Source organism: Abramis brama, assembly GCF_963993115.1.
Source record: "Abramis brama genome assembly, chromosome: 11".
Lineage (NCBI taxonomy): Eukaryota > Metazoa > Chordata > Actinopteri > Cypriniformes > Leuciscidae > Abramis > Abramis brama.
Window position 1 is genome coordinate 13,636,741 of NC_139973.1, and position 21,799 is coordinate 13,658,539.

At 36.0% G+C, this 21,799-nt stretch overlaps 1 protein-coding gene and 1 long non-coding RNA gene across 2 annotated transcripts in view; both read left to right on the top strand.

The window, feature by feature from the left end:
- The first annotated feature begins 7,878 nt into the window (after positions 1–7,878).
- Positions 7,879–9,413, top strand: LOC311092550. Its single transcript, XR_014608255.1, has 3 exons — positions 7,879–7,934; positions 8,446–8,520; positions 8,611–9,413. It is a non-coding gene; the product is annotated as an uncharacterized lncRNA (long non-coding RNA).
- A 6,787-nt stretch (positions 9,414–16,200) lies between these two features.
- The window catches only part of brinp3a.1 (bone morphogenetic protein/retinoic acid inducible neural-specific 3a, tandem duplicate 1), a 32,986-nt gene continuing 27,387 nt past the window's right edge, over positions 16,201–21,799 (top strand). The window contains exons 1-2 of the mRNA XM_084129013.1: positions 16,201–16,708; positions 17,429–17,703. Of these exons, the coding sequence (XP_083985139.1) occupies positions 17,474–17,703 (230 nt within the window). The 5' untranslated portion in view covers positions 16,201–16,708; positions 17,429–17,473. The remainder of the gene's footprint in view (positions 16,709–17,428; positions 17,704–21,799) is intronic.

Here is a 21,799-nt window from a genome sequence, read left to right on the forward strand (position 1 = left end):
TGTTTTCATGAAATATTAGGGCATATTGTTAATTTGCAGTTTAATACGTTGCTTATACAAATAGTCTACATTTTATTTCAACATATTTCAGTCGATTTTTACTCATCTCAGTATAGCAATACAGTTTGCTAAAACATCATCATTCATTCACACACGCGATTTAAATTTAAACTGTCTTTGCCAGCAGTGGTAAACAGCGCGCATCTCTGCCGTTCATTCATAAACAGAAACCCACGTGAAGAAATTCACGTGAGAAGGAAAAAACTTACTAGTATTCCTCAGCTCACTCCTCCATATACCCGCACTTCTGAGGGACATTTTCCATTATTATTATTCCTCACAGCGCTGCAAGACGGTGTAAACAAGTAATGATCTGAATAAACTTGTGAGTTTTCTCGAGCTGTATGGGGGCGTTCACAGGATTGGGCTTGGATTGCCTCAGCTATTTGCGTTTGAATAGCGCACGCTCTCCGTGGGTGGAGTCACATTACATTTGAATTAGCTCTAATGAGATCGACTGGAATCGCTCTCTTTTAATACAGATTTCACAAGATGGGAATATTTGTTTTTTATATAAATTACTTAATTTAATCGAGTTGGATACAATTAATGTGAACAGTTATAGATTGGGCATTATGTTACCAAGACTGGACAGAGTCGGCGGTGATATGACAGACATGAAAATGGCACCCGATTTCAGTTACCTGATGAGCAGCTATGGGCAATGGTCAATAGAAAATGTTCCATTCCTGTATTCCAGAGACGTATAAAGAATAATACACAATATACAATCAAGAGATGCAAATGTATACTTTTAAAAAAATATATTATTTGAAAGCTATGTGGTGAACATTTTGGTGCTGTATTATAAACCTAAAACTTTATTTCTCATTTTAAAAATATGCCTAATTAGTTGAGAGAAAAAAATGTTTTGCATATTAGTGAATAAATTTGTGTGACATTGTTGAATTGTAATTCGCACATTTTCTCTCTCTTCTCTTTCTTCTAATCATGTCTGTACAGTTCTGTCCAAATCAATTGAATTTATAACCCAGTGAAAGGGAGCCAATTCCTAAATTCTGAATTTTGCCCAACCCTGATGCCCACTTACTCACGCTTGCACACACATTTGTATACAAGAATACATAGTGCACAGGGTAGAAAGATTTCTCTTCTTTCTAGAGCCGACTTTTTAAAAAATGTTGCAATAAAGATATTGTTGCACTTCAGCAAAGCTGGCAAGAGGTCATGAACCATAAACGAAATAAAGAGTTATAACAGTCACAAGTCATGCATGAAAGAAGTGTCTCTCCAGAGAAAGAAAGGGATTTGTATGTTTGTGTGTGCTTGAGAGAGAGAGAGACGGCAAGACAGAGAGGGGAGAAAAGAGATGCAAAAGGCACTGAAGGGTGTCAATATATTCTGAAATTGAATTAAAGAGTAATTAGGGAAATCATTACCTGACACTTCAGCATTGGGATTTGGTTAATTTACTGCGCCATCGTTCAGTGAATGAAGTATGTCCTATAAGACTTCTCCTTTTGCCAAAGGTGATAGGCACATTAGATAAAAGCTTAATTTAAATCAGCAGCCTTGACTTATGTCCTTGATGTTGCCACAGACACTATTCCAGGTTAAATTACTGCTATTGAACTGATAATGGTTACCAAGCCGTTTGTTTTATTTGGGAACAGAACATACCAAATTTCTCAAACAACTTTGAGAGAAACTAAAGCAAGTAATCAGTAAATAAACAGTTTCATGGGCAGCAGCAAGACCTTGGCCCTGTTTCAGTAGGTCATTTGAACACTTCCTTGTTGACTCTGCCTTGGCTATTCCCCTTGAGTGATTTGAATCCCCACTGCTGTCCTAACTGCCATTCAATTACTCTGATATCTCAGGAAGTAAGTGAGATCAACCATTCGATTAAGGGCGAGTTAACAGAACTTCAAGAGTACAAACTGCCCTGAGACCGTTGTAAACATTTTTAATTGCTTCTTTAAAAACAAAACTGACATAGTGGATGGATAAATGACAGATAATTTGCTTCTCCTCATAGATTAATTAGTAGTCCTTTCCTCTTTTAATAAATAAAAAAGATTGATGACAGCAAATTGTTAATTGGTACTGCATGCAAGATTAAGGAGTGGTACAAAAGTAGCTGGAACTCACTATAGTTTACACAAGGTTCAGTCTTTAAACTAAACAAAATATTCCAGGCTTAGTACACAATAAGCTCAATTGACAGCATTTGTTTCACGGTCATGTTTAGTTTCTGTCTTGTTTAGTGTTCAGTCTTAGGAAATTAAAGCTCTAAAGTTCCGCCAGGAAGACTCAATGTTATGTTACTCATTACTTTCTGGTCTATCCAATTATATCTAATACCTAGAGTATAGATTGTTACTTACACATGTTTGAGTTTGCAGATGATGACGCAAACATTCATCTCCATCCTCCCCACCACCACCAGGATGGTCCCTGTCCATACCTCCCAGGGGGTCGGCTGTGCCCCTGCCTTCATCTTCAGGCAGGATATGCAGAGTCCGCTACCCTCCAAATGTGAATTACAGATGGGGCCTGCGCCAAAGAACTTTACCATCCAATATTGTTGTTTTCATTTTCTGGTCTATTAATTAATAAATGTCATTGTGATATCATCTTCCTTTCCGAGTCTTTCTGGTAGAACTGTTTATGCAACACTATTTTCAACTAAAAATGGAAAACGTTTTATGCGTTTTGGTCGTTCATTTATGTTCATTTTATTTTTGGGCCTGAAAACACAAACTTTTGAAAATAGGATTAAAAGTGCAAGTTTTTAACAACAATACAGTTATCATCTATAATTGCCAACTACTGGACTGGCGTAATACATCATTTTTAATCAATTTTGTGGATGCATGTAAACGGGGATTGTTTTGACAACGCTGATGCCAGTATTCGGAAACCGCAAAGGAAAAACTTGATTTTACACTATCGTGTAAACGTACCCTCAGGTTTCACTGTCACCTTTTGCCTGAGTTCTAGTCCTTCATTTATTGTCATGGTTTCTGATTGGTTGCACACCTGTTCCCTGTTCCATTGATTATCTTCCTCAGTAAGCCCTCAGTTCTCCTCTGTTCATTGTCTCTTGTTAACGTTATGTTGGTTCACATGTTATGCTATTGCTCTATGCGTTCATTAAAGTTTATTTATTCATTCATTCTGTGTCACGCATCTCATCCTTGAATTAAACTACAACCTGTGACAGTTTGTGGTATAATGTTGATTAACACTAGAGATAATTTTGACTTATCCCTTGTTTCTTAAAAAAAAGTTAAGGTTACAGTGAGCACTTACAATGGAATTCAATTAGTGAAGAATTCAAAATCAAAAATGTGAAAATTACAATTTTATAAAAGCATTTGCGTTATTTTTTATTAAAATATTGGTAGCACTTTATTTTACAGTCCTGTTATCCATGTACATGTTATGCACTTATTATAGTAATTACAATAACTGGGTAATAACAAGGTACTAACCCTGAACCAACCCCTAAACCTAACTTTATATTACTTTATATTACCCATACTTTCTTAAGTACACTGTAAGTACACATAAGTGCACATACTGTAAAATAAAGTGCAACCAAAATATTTATTATTTCAACTGTAAATCCGTTTAAATTATATATTTTTACACTTGCTTTAAGAGTTTACAGTGTTGCATTGTCAAGATCTAAAACTGGATATAACTGTACACAGAAAATGCCTCGCAAAACATGTCTTTTTTAACATTTACAAATTGGCCCCTTTAACTTTTGGTTAATGAGTATTAATCTATAAATACTGTTGATTGAGCCTAACTTGTACTAAACCCGGAAAACTCCTCTACCAAACTCCCAACCCCTAATGTCCATACCTATGTTGTTGAACTTAATGATGAAGCATTTTGTGTTCCGAACTGTATTGTAACAAGTCTGAGTGCTATCGGATCACTCGTAAAATATTGTTTGTTTTCTAGTCACAATATGCATAGTGCTAGTCTGTTAAGGACTTTTTTTTTTTTTTTTGGCTGCATGGTAAAGGATAGCGAGCCAAACCAAGAATGCTGCCAGTCTTTTCATTTACAGAGATTACTTAAAGACAGATGGCAAAGAAAGACGATGTTCAAACCAAGATCTTTATTAAATGGTCCTTTAATAACTGAGCCTCTCTTTTTTGTCGAGATTTAACGATTGTTTGAGAAGATTATGGTGTTATTATTTTGATCTTTATTCCAAGAGAAACATTTAATCTGCAATTTAAGCAGGAAAAGCGATAACTATGTCACATTTATCATAGTATTAGATGTCAGTATTGTTTAGTTATCTTATTAAAATATATATCTGCACTAAACAGATATGCAAATAAATAAATAAAGGTTCTTACTTCAGTGTTCATAAAGCAGTTCACTGACTTTTGCTCATGAAATTGTCACTTGTTCTAGTGCAATGGTTCTCAACTGGTTTTGCTAAAAGACTTAGATTATACATTACAGATGACATTGTGACCCACACAGTACCAAACCTCATAGCAATGGAACCCAAATTAACAGTAGCCAGGGTTATATTTTATTTATGTTGTGTAGTTTTATTAATTGTTTTGAGGATGAGAGCAGTCAGACTGTGTGACACTGGAATCTGGAAGTGACAGAACTGATTTCTGATTTGACTGAACAAACAACCTTTGATGTCAACAGTAAATGATGGGCAGAACTTTCTCCTCCCTTTAAAAAATGTATAAGCCCATATGATTAGTTTCAGTTTAGTATTTAAATTTTTTCCTCTGTTGCACAAAACTCTGACCCAACAGTTGAGAACCACTGTTCTGTATATCCAGTCATACGTATCTCAATTTCTCTCTATTGTCATGCTAATAATGAATCTACTATGAACATACATTATAAAAAAGGAAACTCTGGAGCTATTTGATATTTTCAGACTGATGTCCATGAGACTAACCCTCTGGACTGTGCCATATATCAAGGAATTTCTACAATTCATTGTGCTGTGATATGCCATTTTCTATCAATGACCTGTACAATCAGTTCATTCCCCAGACAAATGCCACCAAGTCTTTTTTGGTCCACCTTATTCAAGCAAAAAGTCACGCCGCAAGTAAGAAGGGAAAATTGCGTTGCCTCTCAACCATGACAGAATCTAATATCAAGATGGATCCATTTTGAGGGCAGAACATCACACAAATAATGCATCTATTTAGTGGTTTATTAAAAAAAAAAAAAAAAAAAAAAAATCCATTAGCAAATGACCTGAGGTCTGGAATGACAGTACTCTCCTTTTTATTCTTTCATCCATCTTTTTCTTATTTTATATATTTATTTATTTTTACAACAATAGGTTGACTTGTTACATTTGAATTCTTTAGATTTTTTTTCTTTGATAATGCTTTCTATTGAGCTATCTTTTTTAACATACAGTTTGTCAGATATTGTATCATCTAGAGGGCAGATGGGACAAACATCATACAAAGCTAAAGTATTTGTGCATTACATGAAATGTAATGAAATTGTTCATCTAGCACAATCTAAGGGGCAATATGATTGGATGCTTGTGGAAAGTTGATATTTTACAAAGGTGCTATTTAGCATTAAAATATTAAAATATAAAATAATCTATGCAGTGATCATTTTAAGATTCTACTATACACTGTAAAAACTAAAGGAGCCTCAAATATCCTGTCGGATACTCAAGGAACTTCAAAATGTAATTTAAGTGCCTCAAAGCTCTTTCTCGTAGTAGAGTTACTGGAGGAGCATTGACAATCTTTGAGGTTCTTGCTAGAACTTATGGGATCCTTTAAGCACTTTATATTTAGTTCAGAGGTTCTGGAGTCACCTTTTCATTACCAGGAGACCTCGAAGTGCTTTGGGGGAAAATAGAGGAACTTGAATGCGATAAAAGGGTTATTGGAAGATCTTTTAACATTTAAGTGGTTCCTGGAAGATCTCTTATGTTAAAGCCATGGCTGCAGCATCTGGAGGAACCCAATGGTTCAGTGAGGCCAGAATGAGATTATTATTATCCTATTATTATTATTATTATAGGCTACTTAAGTTTGATTCAGTATACATACCCAGGTGAAAAAGATGTACTATTAAAAATGTACTTGAGTGTTTTCTAGTAGGCCTACAATCAGGGTTCGAATTATGATTTCATCTTTGTGGGGGTCTCTTTAAAAAAAGAAGAAAAAAAGTAGCCTATGAGCAGGCGCGGTAGCTTAATAATGTAATATAAAAATATAAAAATTTGTAAATATAATACAAATTTAATAAAAAAAAGCGTTGGTAACACAATTCAATTTAAATAGTACATTTGGTTTAATTTGTCGTACTTAATTTGTCGTTGTAAGAATTTTCACGTGAGTAAATAGATAGATCCGACCGATTCGACTGTGTATTTAAGTGGTCCAGTGGTAGAACATCTGCCAAACGCGTCAGAGGTTCTAGGTTCGAATCCACACTCATACTCTTTTTTTTTTTCAAATCCGATTATGTTTATAAGTGGTTCTATATCAGGCAGAGACACGTTTGTGTGCATTTTGTTTTGTAATTTTACTGGAACGAATAGAGAGTCTCCACAACGGATTGAAGCGCGCCCGAGTGAAGACTGTGCGCGAGCCACAAACAAACACAGTATCCGCGCCAATGATCGCAGCGGCACTTGATTTAAGCATAAGGATGTACCGTAGTGTGATGACGATCCGAGATCCCGCGAGATCCATGTGTTTGGCATCTTGTCCTATCTTTTAAGTCATGCTACAGTAGTCTGAAGGAAAAAGTGCTTTATTTTTAATTTAAAATAATGGTGCTGATGATTTTTAGAGACCCCCACAGGTGTATGATTTACTGCTTTCATGGGAGCTCATCCTCTCTCTATGGGAGCTCAGCTCCCACTGGCTCCCACGTAATTCGAACCATGCCTACAATACAAATATAGCCTACTTTAATGCATTTGTAATACATTTAACAGTGGCCTACGTCTTTTTCACCTGGGTAGCTTACATTTATTTAGTATAGGCCTATTTTATTGATTAATTTAAACCTTAAAAAAACAACACTAAATAATAAGAATATTAATCATAAGAATTCATTAATTATTATAATAATAGTAATAAAATAATCATTTTTACCTACTTCTTCATAAATTATTATTTGAAGAAGAAGAACCCGGAGGAGAAAGGTTTTATTCTGTCACGAAACTGCTGCTGTTCCTCTGCTGTTGTCGCTTCAGTGATGCAAGCGCTGCTCGCGCGCAACAAAGCTCAGCTGATCGACGTCATCTGGTTTGAAAGTAACGGCTCCTCTCATCAAAGCCTGCCGCAGCTTTCGCCGTTTGTTCGGCTCTCCATTACAAGTTTTGTAAATTCGCCAAATAAATATAAATACAGAGTCTACTTACTATATATTCAAACACACACACACACACACACACACACATATAAGCTAAATTTATTATACATTACTACGTTTTTACAGTGTTTACCACTCGTTTATTGCACAGTATCTGGTATGAAGGTTTTAGCCGCGATGCTAACTACGTTGATCTAACAAACAAATGGAAATTATTGACTTATTGTCTTAGATTGATTTAGTCATTCAATTCAACATATTCTGTACAACAGTGTCTTCAAATTGCTGATATAGCCTAACTAATTTAGCATTGGCGTTTGTTATGAATAACAAAAGCAAGTTAATATATTTTGGTCTGTTTTTGTTTAGCCTAACTTTACTTACTACATGTGCCCTCATTCTCTCAAATACAATTTTAAAGCCATTTACTGGTCAATAAATATTATGTTGTGAATAATCAGCTTTGTTCTTTTGTTTCCCCAGAATATTAACCAGTAACTTACATTTCTAAATTAATCTGAACATTTCAGTGGCAACATTGAATTACAGTAAGTTACCTACACCACATGCAAGTACTTTATTACTATGAACTTTCTCTGTGTGAAATTGTATTGTTTGACTGTGTACTTGTGTTTTTTAATCAGTTATTCTCTGAAAATCTTCCCTCATGCTCTTAAATCTTATTCATGTTACTCAGAAAAATAATATCACAGGTTTGGAGCCAGTAATGTATCTGGTATGAAGGTTTTAGCCGCGATGCTAACTACGTTGATCTAACGTAGTTAGATTTTTTATAGGCTATACCTTAATCATATGAATTTGAATATAAGACATTTGAACCCTGAATTATAACTTCAAGTTTGGTCTTTTTCTACAAAAAAAAAAAAAAAGCTATTATATGGCTTCAGAAGACTTACAACACAACCCATAACACATGAGTTGTAAACTCATTAATTATTTTTAGGATCTTTTCTGGGACATTTTTGGAGCTTAACCATGTACATAAGAATGGTTTCATGAATGAATTACACAATTTTTTTCTGCTTGTGTTTCATGCAGTGAAAGCGAACGGTGACTGGGGTTGCATTATGCCTGAGATCTGCTTTTGGGTTCCACAGACAGAAAGTCAAACAGGTTTGGAACGTCACAAGGCTGGGGAAATTATTTAAATTTCACAACTATCACTTTAATAACCTTACTAACAGTAAATTTTGTACTTTGCAGGGATCTCGATAAGCTGTAAGTTTGATCAAGAATAAAAATCCTCCTGTAGACCTGACAATCACTGAAGTGCCTGGACCATCCACCAGAAAAGAGGAAAACAAACAGAAAATGAACCTGATGCACCTTTTCACTTTTCTAACTCTTTAAGTACCTCACATGTCCCTTGTGAAGATTTTATAATTGATTGCATTTTATGTTGCAGCGAGTAAAGGTGCGTCACATTTGTGTATTTTGTGAAATTACACAGGCAAAAAGGTCCATTGACCATTGTCAGCAGTGTAGCGATGTAATGTATGAAGCGCCACACAAAATTGCTGATCGTGTGGATTCTTATTGAAATGACTGAATTCACCAGTGAACATTCACAGAACAACAGATCATTTTAGTGCACCTTAACTCTGTTAATTAAAATGGAAAATGTTTTCTGCTTGTTGTGACATAAGGAATACTGGGTCGAAGCCTCTACTTCCTCTATCTTGTTTCTAGATATTGAGAATACTCAACAACAATTTTTGAGCACTGTTGATTCAAGTCACACATTTAAGCTTTTCAAAAGCCATAGTGTACATTACAGTCTCCAGTCTCACGGCATCCCAGACTTCAACATTTTATGATTCAAAATAGCTGAATAACTAACCATCTGAGATATTGGAATAGAGATAAAGGTTAAGATCATAATTTTAAGGAATATTACAGCACAATGAGTGTATATTAGCACTGTTTGTTGTTTGTTTTTGGCATCTTATAGAGCTTTTGGACTTGGAAACAGTGGCGTCAGACTTAAGCGGACTGAAACACGTTTTAAAATTAATTGAAGATGGACATTTTTAATTAGTCAAAATTAAAAAACAATTACATTGATTTATTACATGGAACATGTGTTTTCCATGCATTTTGTTGAGATGTCTTTTCTTTGTGTAGCCTATTGTATACAAATGGTTGATTATTCATGCTACTTATGTATTATACAATTTTTTTTGTGTGTATTCATTGATATTAATCTATTACTAGCTTTTTTTCCCAAGTGCATTGAAGTATATGTATTAAAATGGATCTAAAATATGTAATAAACAATTCTTATTTTGTATTTGGTTCAGTTTGTTTATTATAATAGAAGTTAATGGTAACCATAGTAACAACATGAAATTAATTTAATACAAACAAAATAAAATTGAAATTTGGTTCCTGGAGGCACCCACAGTGGTTCCACACAGTGCTTCATATAAGAGTTCCTCAGGAAACCTGTGTGGTTCCTCAGAGAACCAACCAAGGGTGCCTAGAGGATCTACAGACGGTTCCGCCGGTGTGGCAAAGTGAAGAACCCCAAAAGGTTCCTCCAGGCACCTTTTATTTTTACAGTGTATATATATATATAAAACTAATACAGAGATTTAACCTGAAGAACAGAATGAATAAGAAAATAGAATCATAACTCATATCTTTGGCTTTTAAGGATTGTGTTTAACCCTGTATTTGTACACTGAGCTAACAGAATTAAGACTTTATGCTAGTTTTCACCCCTTTTTTGAGGCATACTGGCATTTATAAACCCATTTTATCTTCATAGGATTGTGATGTTTGCAAGCTACGTAGCTGTTAAACAAAACCACTTACAAACTTGCAACGCTGCGGATTGATTTATGGGCCTGCACATTGACCACCTGGCACTGAGAAGGGAGGGTTAATGTTTTTTTTTCAGACATCATCATTAGACATTTCTAGCTGTAGCAATGGTGCTTGTTACTGTGAAACAAAGCTCATATGTCAGAGTCATTAGAGAAGGAGAGCATGACACTGGCTTGGCCTCATCACTATTCGGGTGATTCATACAGCCAGAAGAGACACTCTGACACTCCAGCTACACATGCAGCGGCTGCGACTAAAGCTTCACACACTGCTTATGACAGTTAATAGCCTGTGATACCTCGTGGAGCAAACATACTGCATTAATAAACATCACTTTTACCTGGTTGCACGTAGTTAATATGTAATGGGCATCAAGCTAATTATCAGTATTTCATGTTTTCGCAGTAGGCTACTATTAAACAGACGCCATTATGGGGCAGAGTGAGGGAGAGAGAGAGAAAGATGAGGAAAGAAGCGAATAAGCATAATGCATTCAATGAGATATGCAAAAATACCCTGCCTCAGCTGTCAAGACGGTAGCTAATTAAAACATTATCTTTACTTTGCTTCCTTGATTACTCTTCACCAACACATCACTGGCTCCATCAAGGCTGCATTTTAAGTGAATATTTACCTGTTGTAATGACTTCCTGTCTATGCATTGATAAATGTCCCTGCTTTGTCGTCTCAAACACTACCACGATCCAGATCTCAACTCCGCCTTCAGCAGCCGACTGGTTTTAAAGAGTGCTGTCTCAGCTTTGTCAAACAGTTGTTTTCTGCACAATCCACTGATCTTCTGTTGGTCCTGTGGATGTCTTTTCACTATACGCATCATCTGAAAATATCTCGGCAAAAACGGTGCTGATATTTCTCTCATTCTCTCACTGTGAGGACTTGATTTGATTTTGTCTTTGATTTCTTCCCCTTCCTTTCCTCCCAAGATTGCTCATTTCCTCACACGGTCGATCACTGTGAATCAATTGGAAGCCAATGTCAGACTGTTTCTACTCATTCTTGTGTTTAAAAGAGATGTCAGCATTGTCAGTTTAGTGTACTCCTTTGATAGTCTGTTTTAATGGTAAACTTCTACTTATTACAAACATAATCATTGCCAGTGTTTGAGATAATATACAACATTCATTTGTCTGGATAGAGGTTTTTCATTTTAATTAATCTGAATGTATCTGCTTTGTGCAACCTTATGGTTATAGTTTTGAAAAGATTGCAATTATTTATCTTAGAAATGTTGATTTGTGCATAATTGTGCATAATAGCCTAATCCAAAGAGACAAGCCACCAATGCATGATTTCTGTTTTTAAATACATAGCAAATGATATGTGATATTATATTATATACTATATTAAACCCACATATTTAATGTAAATCATGTTGGTTAATTTTGTTGCAATATCACAATTGTATTTGTTTGTAAATTAGCAAATACACACTATATACTATCTTGCAGTTGATGGAGATTTGTGGGATGCACATCCAGGGCACGAAGCTCCCGTTCCACCACATCCCAAAGATGCTCTATTGGGTTGAGATCTGGTGACTGTGGGGGCCATTTTAGTACAGTGAACTCATTGTCATGTTCAAGAAACCAATTTGAATTGATTCGAGCTTTGTGACATGGTGCATTATCCTGCTGGAAGTAGCCATCAGAGGATGGGTACATGGTGTTCATAAAGGGATGGACATGGTCAGAAACAATGCTCAGGTAGGCCGTGGCATTTAAACGATGCCCAATTGGCACTAAGGGGCCTAAAGTGTGCCAAGAAAACATCCCCCACACCATTACACCACCACCACCAGCCTGCACAGTGGTAACAAGGCATGATGGATCCATGTTCTCATTCTGTTTATGCCAAATTCTGACTCTACCATCTGAATGTCTCAACAGAAATCGAGACTCATCAGACCAGGCAACATTTTTCCAGTCTTCATCTGTCCAATTTTGGTGAGCTCGTGCAAATTGTAGTATGGAAGTAAAATAATATCAAATGTTTTTTAAATAAAAAGCCTGTTGAATTGCACTACTTGAAAAAAATAGGCATTGCATTAACCATGCTTGCATTTTAATGCATTGTATTTTTAGGGCTTGCATTTTTATGGGCTGAAATTCAACATGGTTGAATATTTAAGCTGTGAATATTTCAATTAAAAACATTTCAAACACCTTTTCATTATTAAAAATTCAATAATCCATATTCACCTTTCATATTTCACTTCCAAAATATTCAAACTGTTTAAAAATACAACCTATAATATTCAACAGGCAATTTTCGGTCCATTTTATTTCGCTTTGCAAATTCGCTTCCACAAATTCAGTGGTTCAAATTCGACAGTAAATTCAACATTGACGTCCAGGAACTGCAGGAAAAGCAGTAGATTGCCGAGCATACTCTCCATCTGCTGTTAGTCGACCTCACCAGCAGGTGGTGCAAAAGCGCGTGTTGTTGATGAAGACCAGCAAAATTAGAGCAAGTAATTCATTCATAAAACTCATTTACAGCAATGTAAGTGTATTTGTGATTATTATGACGGCTGTTTTATGTTAAATTCAGTGCCTTCATGGTTATTTTCCTGTGTAGCCTACATGCATCTTTCTCTACTGGGAACAAGATTATAATGGTATTCCCCGATGCGGATATACAGATCCAATGTTACATTTTTGAGGTTGACAATGACATATATTTCTCTTGGTTGTTTAGTTGCCTTAACTTTATATTGTGGCGATGTGCTGCAGGCAGGCTAGGGTTTCCCTCAATACTTCAGGATTCCCCTAATGAACATATACAACGCTTAACGTAGCTTAATGGACTACAGTGATGTAAAAGACCAAACTCGCAGGCAAGCAGATGGACTCAGAATAAAGCGCAAAGCTTAATGCTGAGCGTTTCCCAGTGATAGACTGGCATAAAGATGGCTTGATGTTGGACATTCGCACATTTAGGGACCATCTCTAAAGTGTATAAGACTTTGGTATACACGTTTCTAACTCCTGAGCATTTGAATAGAACGACTTACAGTCATAAAACCAACTGTAAAGTGTTCATGTAGTGTCAGGCATAATGCGAAGCCTTTGGATTTTTGATATTTATTCAAATAAATTTAAGTTTGCTATTGAAGTTAGAAACGTGTATGCCAATGTATGCAACTTTAGAAACGGTCCCTAAATGTGCGAATGTCCAATGTCAAACCAATTTTACATAGCAGACGCTTTTATCCAAAGCGATTTACAGTTAAACTAACAATAGGACAACAATATGCAAGTGCTATGACAGTTTAAGCTAATGCAATACACGTAGGCATACTATATATATATATATATATATATACTGTATAGAGAGAGCGAGAGAGAGAGAGAGAGAGAGAGAGAGAGAGAGAGAAAATATAATAGAAGAGAAAGTGTTAGTATTAATTGATCGAGTGTTGATTTTATGCCAGTATATCACGAAACGCTCAGCATGAAACTTTGCGCGTTAAGTTCATATTCTGAGTCCATCTTCTTGCCTGTAGCCTATATAGTAGCCTACAGCCTACTTCCCCAATAAGGTGCAAGATTGGTCTTTCATATCACTGTATTAGTTAAGCGTTTTGTCCCAACGCAATACCTGAGTATGAGGTATTGAGGGAAACCGATTATAATCCTGTTCATGGTAGAGAAAGCTGATGACATGTAGGCTACACAGGGAAAGTAACAATGAAGTTATTGAATTAAACATAAACACAGCTTTTGTGTGTTTATCATCTTTTCCGCATATACTGCAGATAATCATTTTCATTTTATGAATGAATTTCTTCGTCAACAACACGCGCTTTTGCACCATCTGATGGTGAGGTCGACTAACAGCAGATGGGGAGTATGCTCGGCAATCTACTGCTTTTCCTGCAGTTCCTGGACGTCAATGTTGAATTTACTGTCGAATTTGAACCACTGAATTTGTGGAAGCGAATTTGCAAAGCGAAATAAAATGGACCGAAAATTGCCTGTTGAATATTGGTTGTATTTTTAAACAGTTTGAATATTTTGGAAGTGAAATATGAAAGGTGAATATGGATTATTGAATTTTTAATAATGAAAAGGTGTTTGAAATGTTTTTAATTGAAATATTCACAGCTTAAATATTCAACCATGTTGAATTTTAGCCCATAAAAATGCAAGCCCTAAAAATACAATGCATTAAAATGCAAGCATGGTTAATGCAATGCCTATTTTTTTTCAAGTAGTGCAATTCAACAGGCTTTTTATTTCAAAAACATTTGACATTATTTTACTTCCATATTGTAGCCTCTTTTTCCTATTTGTAGTGGAGATGAGTGGTACCCGGTGGGGTCTTCTGCTGTTGTAGCCCACCCGCCTCAAGGTTGTGCGTGTTGTGGCTCCACAAATGCTTTGCTGCATACCTCGGTTGTAACGAGTGGTTATTTCAGTCAAAGTTGCTCTTCTATCAGCTTGAATCAGTCTGCCCATTCTCCTCTGACCTCTAGCATCAACAAGGCATTTTCGCCCACAGGACTGCCGCATACTGGATGTTTTTCCCTTTTCACACCATTCTTTGTAAACCCTAGAAATGGTTGTGCGTGAAAATCCCAGTAACTGAGCAGATTGTGAAATACTCAGACCGGCCCGTCTGGCACCAACAACCATGCCACGCTCAATATATATATATATATATATATATATATATATATTTATACTGTATATCCTGAGACCCAGAAAAAAAAAATTAAATTTTTTTTCATGTTATCACATTGTTTACAGCATACGCAACAAATGGTAAAAAAAAAAAAAAAAAAAAAAAAAAAACATTTTTGAAAAATGATATTTTATTCATATGTTATGCTATGTCCTCTGTAGTGGACACCAGGACTCAGTTGTTTAAAAAAAAAAAAAATGACATGAAATTATATGTATAGGCAAAAACAATGGGATTTTTTTCTCAATCACCAATACATTTTGGGGTTTCAGGATTTATTTTAACTCAAATTTGTATAAAGATGATTCTCAACTATGTTATGAAAGATATAACGGAATGAATTGATACACCATTTTACTTTATGCAATATGTGGGTAAAATGACCATAAATGAATATTCCCATTCAATGCAATGTATCTATTCACTGTATCTAATGTGCACATTAATGTGTTCTTGGAGCAACATTTAATGAAAAAAAGAAGTGTAATAATTGGAGTAATAATTAGCCACATTTTAATAATAATAATATATAATATTTCATAGGAATATTGATGTATAATTTATTTCCATATTCACTTGTGTCTCCCAAAATGCCTGATAAATATGATTTAAGTCCTGATGTCCTCTACAGTGGACATGTATGAAATCAATGCCCTGTTCTGTAACAGAAAGTCATTTTTTGATTTGAAACCCCATAACGGTTTCCTGATATATTATCATATTTCCATAAGAGTGCTACATTTGATCACTAAATTAATGTCAGGCATTTTTAAAGACCAAGGATAAGTTGTTTTTCATGGTGAAACCTCCAAACATTTGGTATCTCTGAAAAGTCCTGAATGTGCTCTTTACAGGACACCCAGGTTGTGACATGTGACATGTATGGACAAAAGTCTATTCCTGGGTCCCAGGAGTACAGTAAGCACAATAAGCCTACATCTCAATTCAAGCAATTTTCTAATAGGCTATAGTTTACGACTGTCAGCTAAACTATGTGAGTAATGATGTGTCGAATTAATAATACAATATAAATCTTGCAGCTCGAGTAGGCTACTATTTGTATCATAAATATCCCATTCATAAATAAGCACAATATTATTTTCATAACAAGCACATAATGCTCAAACTCACTGTCACCCTGACAAAGTAGCGACATTCTCTCAGCAGTGAAACCCCGCCCCTCTTGCTCAGGAACAGCCAATGAGGAGTGGAGGAGGCTTGTCTCTGAAATAAATAGGATTTTTTCATGGTGTGTATGGGAACCGTCGAGTTTGAGCATCCGACATACGCGCAGTTGCAGTGGACCACTGGAGTCTGCATTTATATAGTGCTTCTTGAGGACCGGGTTAAGTTACTATATCGAGGGGAAACAGTAGACTTTAATCGCGTCAGTCGTTATTGGTTATGGGATTGCTTCAGCGTAACTTCCAATTCATAAGAGACCCGTCTACTTGGAGAGAGAAGAGTGAAGACAGAGCGACCGCTTCTAATCACGATAGTTTTTTTCTTCTGTTCACCCGGATTATACGGCACAAGACGTTGGAAATATACACCATAGTGGAAGCAGAGAGTTGGATGCTGGGTTTCCAGGGCTCTTCTCGCATCGCGATGGTGTTTAAAACAAGTTGAACTGAGCCAAATCTTTAAAGGTCACCCCCAACAATTTGCCTATGCTTTGCGTTTACAATAATTTGCCTTTAATCGTGAAACTGTAACGTTAGAGGTTGTTGACTTCAGTGGTTGAAACATCGGACAACTAGAAAAGGTAGGCTAAACTTACTATAACTATAGCCTAATCATTAAATGAAACAAGTTTAACTATAATGAACTATTTTAACTCATTTTTATTATAATAATTGAAAATACTCATTATAATTACAAGCATGATCTCTACATAATCCTTTTATTTGCATTAGAGAAAATGCATGCCATTTAACGTTATTAATGAGAAGGATGTTTCTAACATCCTTCTGTTTGGTTATGGGATTGTTATGGGATGTTTGGAAAATGACAATATAATGTATATTGTTACATGCCTGTACGTATTTGAATAGCTTAATTCTATTTTTATAAGATACGTTAAGTCAAGTGTTTTCAATCTGGGACCCCCCAGCCAGATTCAGGGACCCAGGGACCTCCATCTTAAAGAAGCTAGATTTTTTCAGTATCACTTTATAAAGGATTTTAATAAGAACACAGTGACTACCATTACTACATTATTTAATGCTTAAAAGAACAATAGTAAGAAAGTTAAAAATGAGTTAATAGTTAGAAATGTCATAATAATTTAAACTTTATGTCTTAGGCCTATATAGTATATTATATACCTATATATTATACATACCGGTATAGACTTATAATACTTTAGGGACCCCAGACTGAAAACCCTTGACTTTAACTGTCTTTACTACTGTGTTTGAAAAAAAAAAAGAGGTGTCAGGACACAGTTGTACTTGAATTCACTGTATTGTCTTTGTTGTTTCAGAGGGCAAGGAAAGTTCGGAGAGAATGTCGAGTCGCAGGGTGAAGCATGAGCTGCCAGTGTACTGATTTTAGACTGGCGTATCTGATGAGTCTATGGGTGTGTGTTGTACTAAGCCTTCACTGCTGGGTTCTAGCCCCTGTGGCAGCCTCCCATGATGCCGCTGGTCCGTTTGGGTGGCTCCTTTCAGATAAAGGGCCTTTTCATCACTCACAAGAATTTGCAGAATTTGTGGAGCGTTATCAACAAGGCTTCACAACCAAATACAAAATTTACAGGTGAGTTGGATAATTGCTTCTGTTATTTATTGCCAGTGATGTTTAGAATGTGTTCCTATTAATGATATGCGAATATATGGTGCTTTTTCATTTTATTTGAACACATATTACTGTTTAATAAAAAAGTTAACAAGATACTTTAATGGAGGCTTGCTCATTTTGCTTTCATATGGAATACAAAAGAAAAGAACCTTCCACATGCAAATTGTTACATGGTTGGACTAGTGGAAAACGCTGTTGTAGATACAACTATGTAATATAAATGAGATTATGTAAATAAAGCAATATATATATTGAGAGAGAGAGAGAGAGAGAGATGTTGGTGAAACATCTGCACATGAGGAGTTACTTTACAGCTGTTTTCAAGTTTAAAGAGTAGTTAAAAACTTTTAATGCCAGATTATTAGTCGCAACTGATGTGAGGTGAGGTGTTGAGGGAAGTTGTGCTGAGTTAAAGCTGAGGATTAGATGAAGTGATAAACAGCCCAAAAGGGGAGGAGAGAAAAGCTGGAAAATAGTTGGCTGAACTGAACCTGACTGACACGCTCATTTGGCAGGGCCGTTGGACCACGCTGCCAGGCGCAGATGGAGATGGCAACATTGGGGTTAGTCAGACACTCTCTCCTCGACATACGTGTGCATCTGTGAATGCTCCACTGGCTTTATTTTTTTTGCTAGAGACAGACTAGGAGTCAACAAAAGTACAGTTGTGCTTTCTCAATGTCAGATCTCCCCCTGCTGGTGGAAACCCGCAGCTTTGTCTGCGTATGTGTGTGCGAGCGCTGGGGTGCGCGTGTCTAAGCACATAGTTTTACTTTGCATGCTAGGCAGGGCTCCTATCCCAACATCCCTTGTGCCTTTTGAATGACTTTTAAGTACTTTGCTCTCACACTGGCAGTACAGAGAGGGACAAGTTTGCATCTGCGTTGATCTGAGTTAAGAAAGAATCAATTCTGCTTCCTGGCCTCTTAAAACTCTTTGCCTTGAATGAGACATTTGAGAAAAGATAATGATGTGTGACACTGGAACAGTTTTATAAGCCTTAATGTGTGTGTGCATGTGTTTGAAACCAGAAATGCAGTGTGTGAGGAAAAACAAGTAGAAACAATTTTCACTCAAAATTGCTAGTAGATTTCACAAATAATTACAAAGAAATGCCAAGTAACACTTTGGATTATACATGACATTTTTAAGTAGAAAGAATGAAATAGTGTTCTTGTAAAACGTACTCCAGCAATGATTGCTTTCGAGAAATGTATATTTTTTCATAGTCCAGTGCTACTTTATATTTGACGCAAAACCGTGTTCATTACGCAATGGTTGTAAATAAAACTGCAAAACTGCTGTCCCACCTGCGTGGTTGTAAAATCCATCAGGATAATAATAAATCCCCACCAAAAAATTCTCACCTCAAAATTGGACATCATCAGCATCCGCAGTTTGTTTGTGTTTGCGGAAACACACCTAGCTTTTTACAAATTCATAACTTGCTTGTGGTAACATAGGTAGGTGTGCGGTGACATAGATTAAAGGTAAATTTGTGGCATATGTTATATTCTCATTCTCCCCATTTACCTTCCGCCAAAGGTCGAACAGAGCCCAAGGGTACTGTAAAGACTTAGTAGTGTCTATCCTTCCTGTCAGATGCATGAAAGGGATCTCATAAAACACCAGACATATGCTACTTGACAAGTGTATGATGGGAGGGTTCTGCACGGAAGGATGGGTGGGTGAGGCGGACAAGCCGATGGCAGCGGAAAAGGTTGCCGGAGCACATACTGTACGTGCTCGCTTGTTCCTCCCGGAGATGCTAATAGCGAATCTCCCCGAGCACAAGGTGACAGCAATTGTCGGCTTAGCCAGAGCTGTGTGAGCAACAATGAGGATAAGCAGTAATTATCCCACGCAAACACTGTCTTGCTTAAGTTTTCCTGCTCTTTGGAACAGAACTTAAAGTCAGCCGAGTCTGTGATGTTTTTCATTTTAGAATTCGACAGGACGTGTGTACTTTCAGTCCTTTACTGGAATTAAAAGTATTAGGAATATTTAAATACATACATAAAAAAAAAAACACACACAACAGAGATATTCTGCAACTTTCCAATGTATGGTTGTGTTTAAACTATTTGCTTTTTGTTTCAGATTCTAAATGAGCCGCTTATATTTAAATCAAATATTTTAATTATAAATCTATAGCAGGAGAGTTGAGCTGTAAGGGAAGCCTGACAACGCCTCCCTTAATGTGATCGTGTTGATGCACCACTTAATTACCCTTTGCTTAATTAGTTAGTCATTACTTCAGTATACAAGTCTGTAAAGGCTATATGTGGACTAAACAAAAGAAGATCATTTTTGTTCAAGATAATTAAGGGACTTAGTTAAATGGTAAAATCCATAAGGTTAGGTCTAACATTTTTTTTTATTTTATTTTTTAGATTAATGTAATTAATCTTAATTTAAAGGGAGATTTGTAAAATCTTAAAATTAGAAACACATACAACTATAGCATATACCCAGACTGCTGCTTTTTTTTTTTTTTTTCACCAGAGGGTAAAGCTTAGAATGAGGACAATGTTGAATAAATCAATATTTCCAATTAAGAAAGCTTCTGAAAGGGTTTAAGATGAATAAATATAATTGAATTATCATACATTCTTAAACATGTACAAGTCATAAGTGTTATTAATGCCTGAAGCATTAGAGGTCTTTTAGCCTCCGGAATCTTCAGCGTTCCAAATAGCTTTAGACGAAAATGTTTAGCCTAACGACAATAATGTCTGAACATTCTCCATAAAAGCCTCAGATCATTGATTGCTCAATTAGTGGCTCTACATTGTGCTATTTTAGAGGGATATTTAACTTAATGCAGTCATGTGTGTGCTGTGTACAGGACATTAATGACAGCTGGGTTCTGTAGAAATACTTTGAACCACTCTTATCAAAGAATATCTCAGTGTTGTCCTGAAAATCAAACTGGGGCAAAGACTGTGATGTTCACCAGTGTGGAATTTCAAATTAAACACATGAAGGGGCTCCGGTATGGCATACTTGACAATTTTTTTATTTTATTTTTTCATTCGTGGAAAGAAATGGTTTCATTTCACACCTGTTGGATTTATTTTGCCCTTATTATATTTTAATTCGCCAGTTATATGTTATCAGGTAAACTCTTAAAAATAACAGTTCTTTATTGGCACCAATGGTTCCATGAAGAACCATTAACATCCATGGAGACTTTCTACTTTCTTTAGATTATTCAAATGTTCTTCACTCTAAGAAAAAATGGTTCTTTAACTGTTCACTGGAAGGTTATATAATTACAAAAAAATGATTATTCTATGACAACACTGTAAAAAACTCCTTCTTATGGAACCTTTATTTTTAGGAGTGCAAAGGAGAATTTAGTTTCAATCCAAAAGCATGATTAGTGTGATATTGCTTTTATACAAAAGTTATGAACAAGAAATTAATTTTGAATGACTCACATTTTATACACAATATGGCCAGTTTATTTTTGCATCACCAAGGGAAGTAATAATAATAATAATAATAACTTGGACTTATAAAGCGCCTTTCATGGTACCCAAGGTCGCTTAACAAATAGGGTGGGGGAGTTAGGAGTCAGTATTTCTAAAAGTAATCAAATCAGCTTGCAACCTAGATCAACATTGGGTGAATTATGGTAATCTAGAGCATTGTTTTGCAGTTTTGACCTTTACAATTTACTTCCATTGTCACGCCCAAAACATTCCAACAAATAGGGCATTATCACATAACAGCCCAGTTAGAATATGCTTAAGCTATCATAGATTTGCTTGTAATTGTGCAAGAAATGTACACAACAGAGACTGGGTTTCCCAGAATCCTAATTCACCCTATATAAGAGAATGAGAGAAGGTGGGTGGGAGTGAGAGAGGGAGAGAGAGATCGACAGAAGGAGAGGGAGAGAGAGATATCAGGCTAGTAGCGTCAGGCCCTAGCTAATCGTCTCATTATTTATGTTTCAAGACATGTATATCCCCTGAGTATGCTTGCACTTGCATTGGAAACACAATCAAGGACAAAACACCTACTGGCTGCTATGGTAGATTGTTTT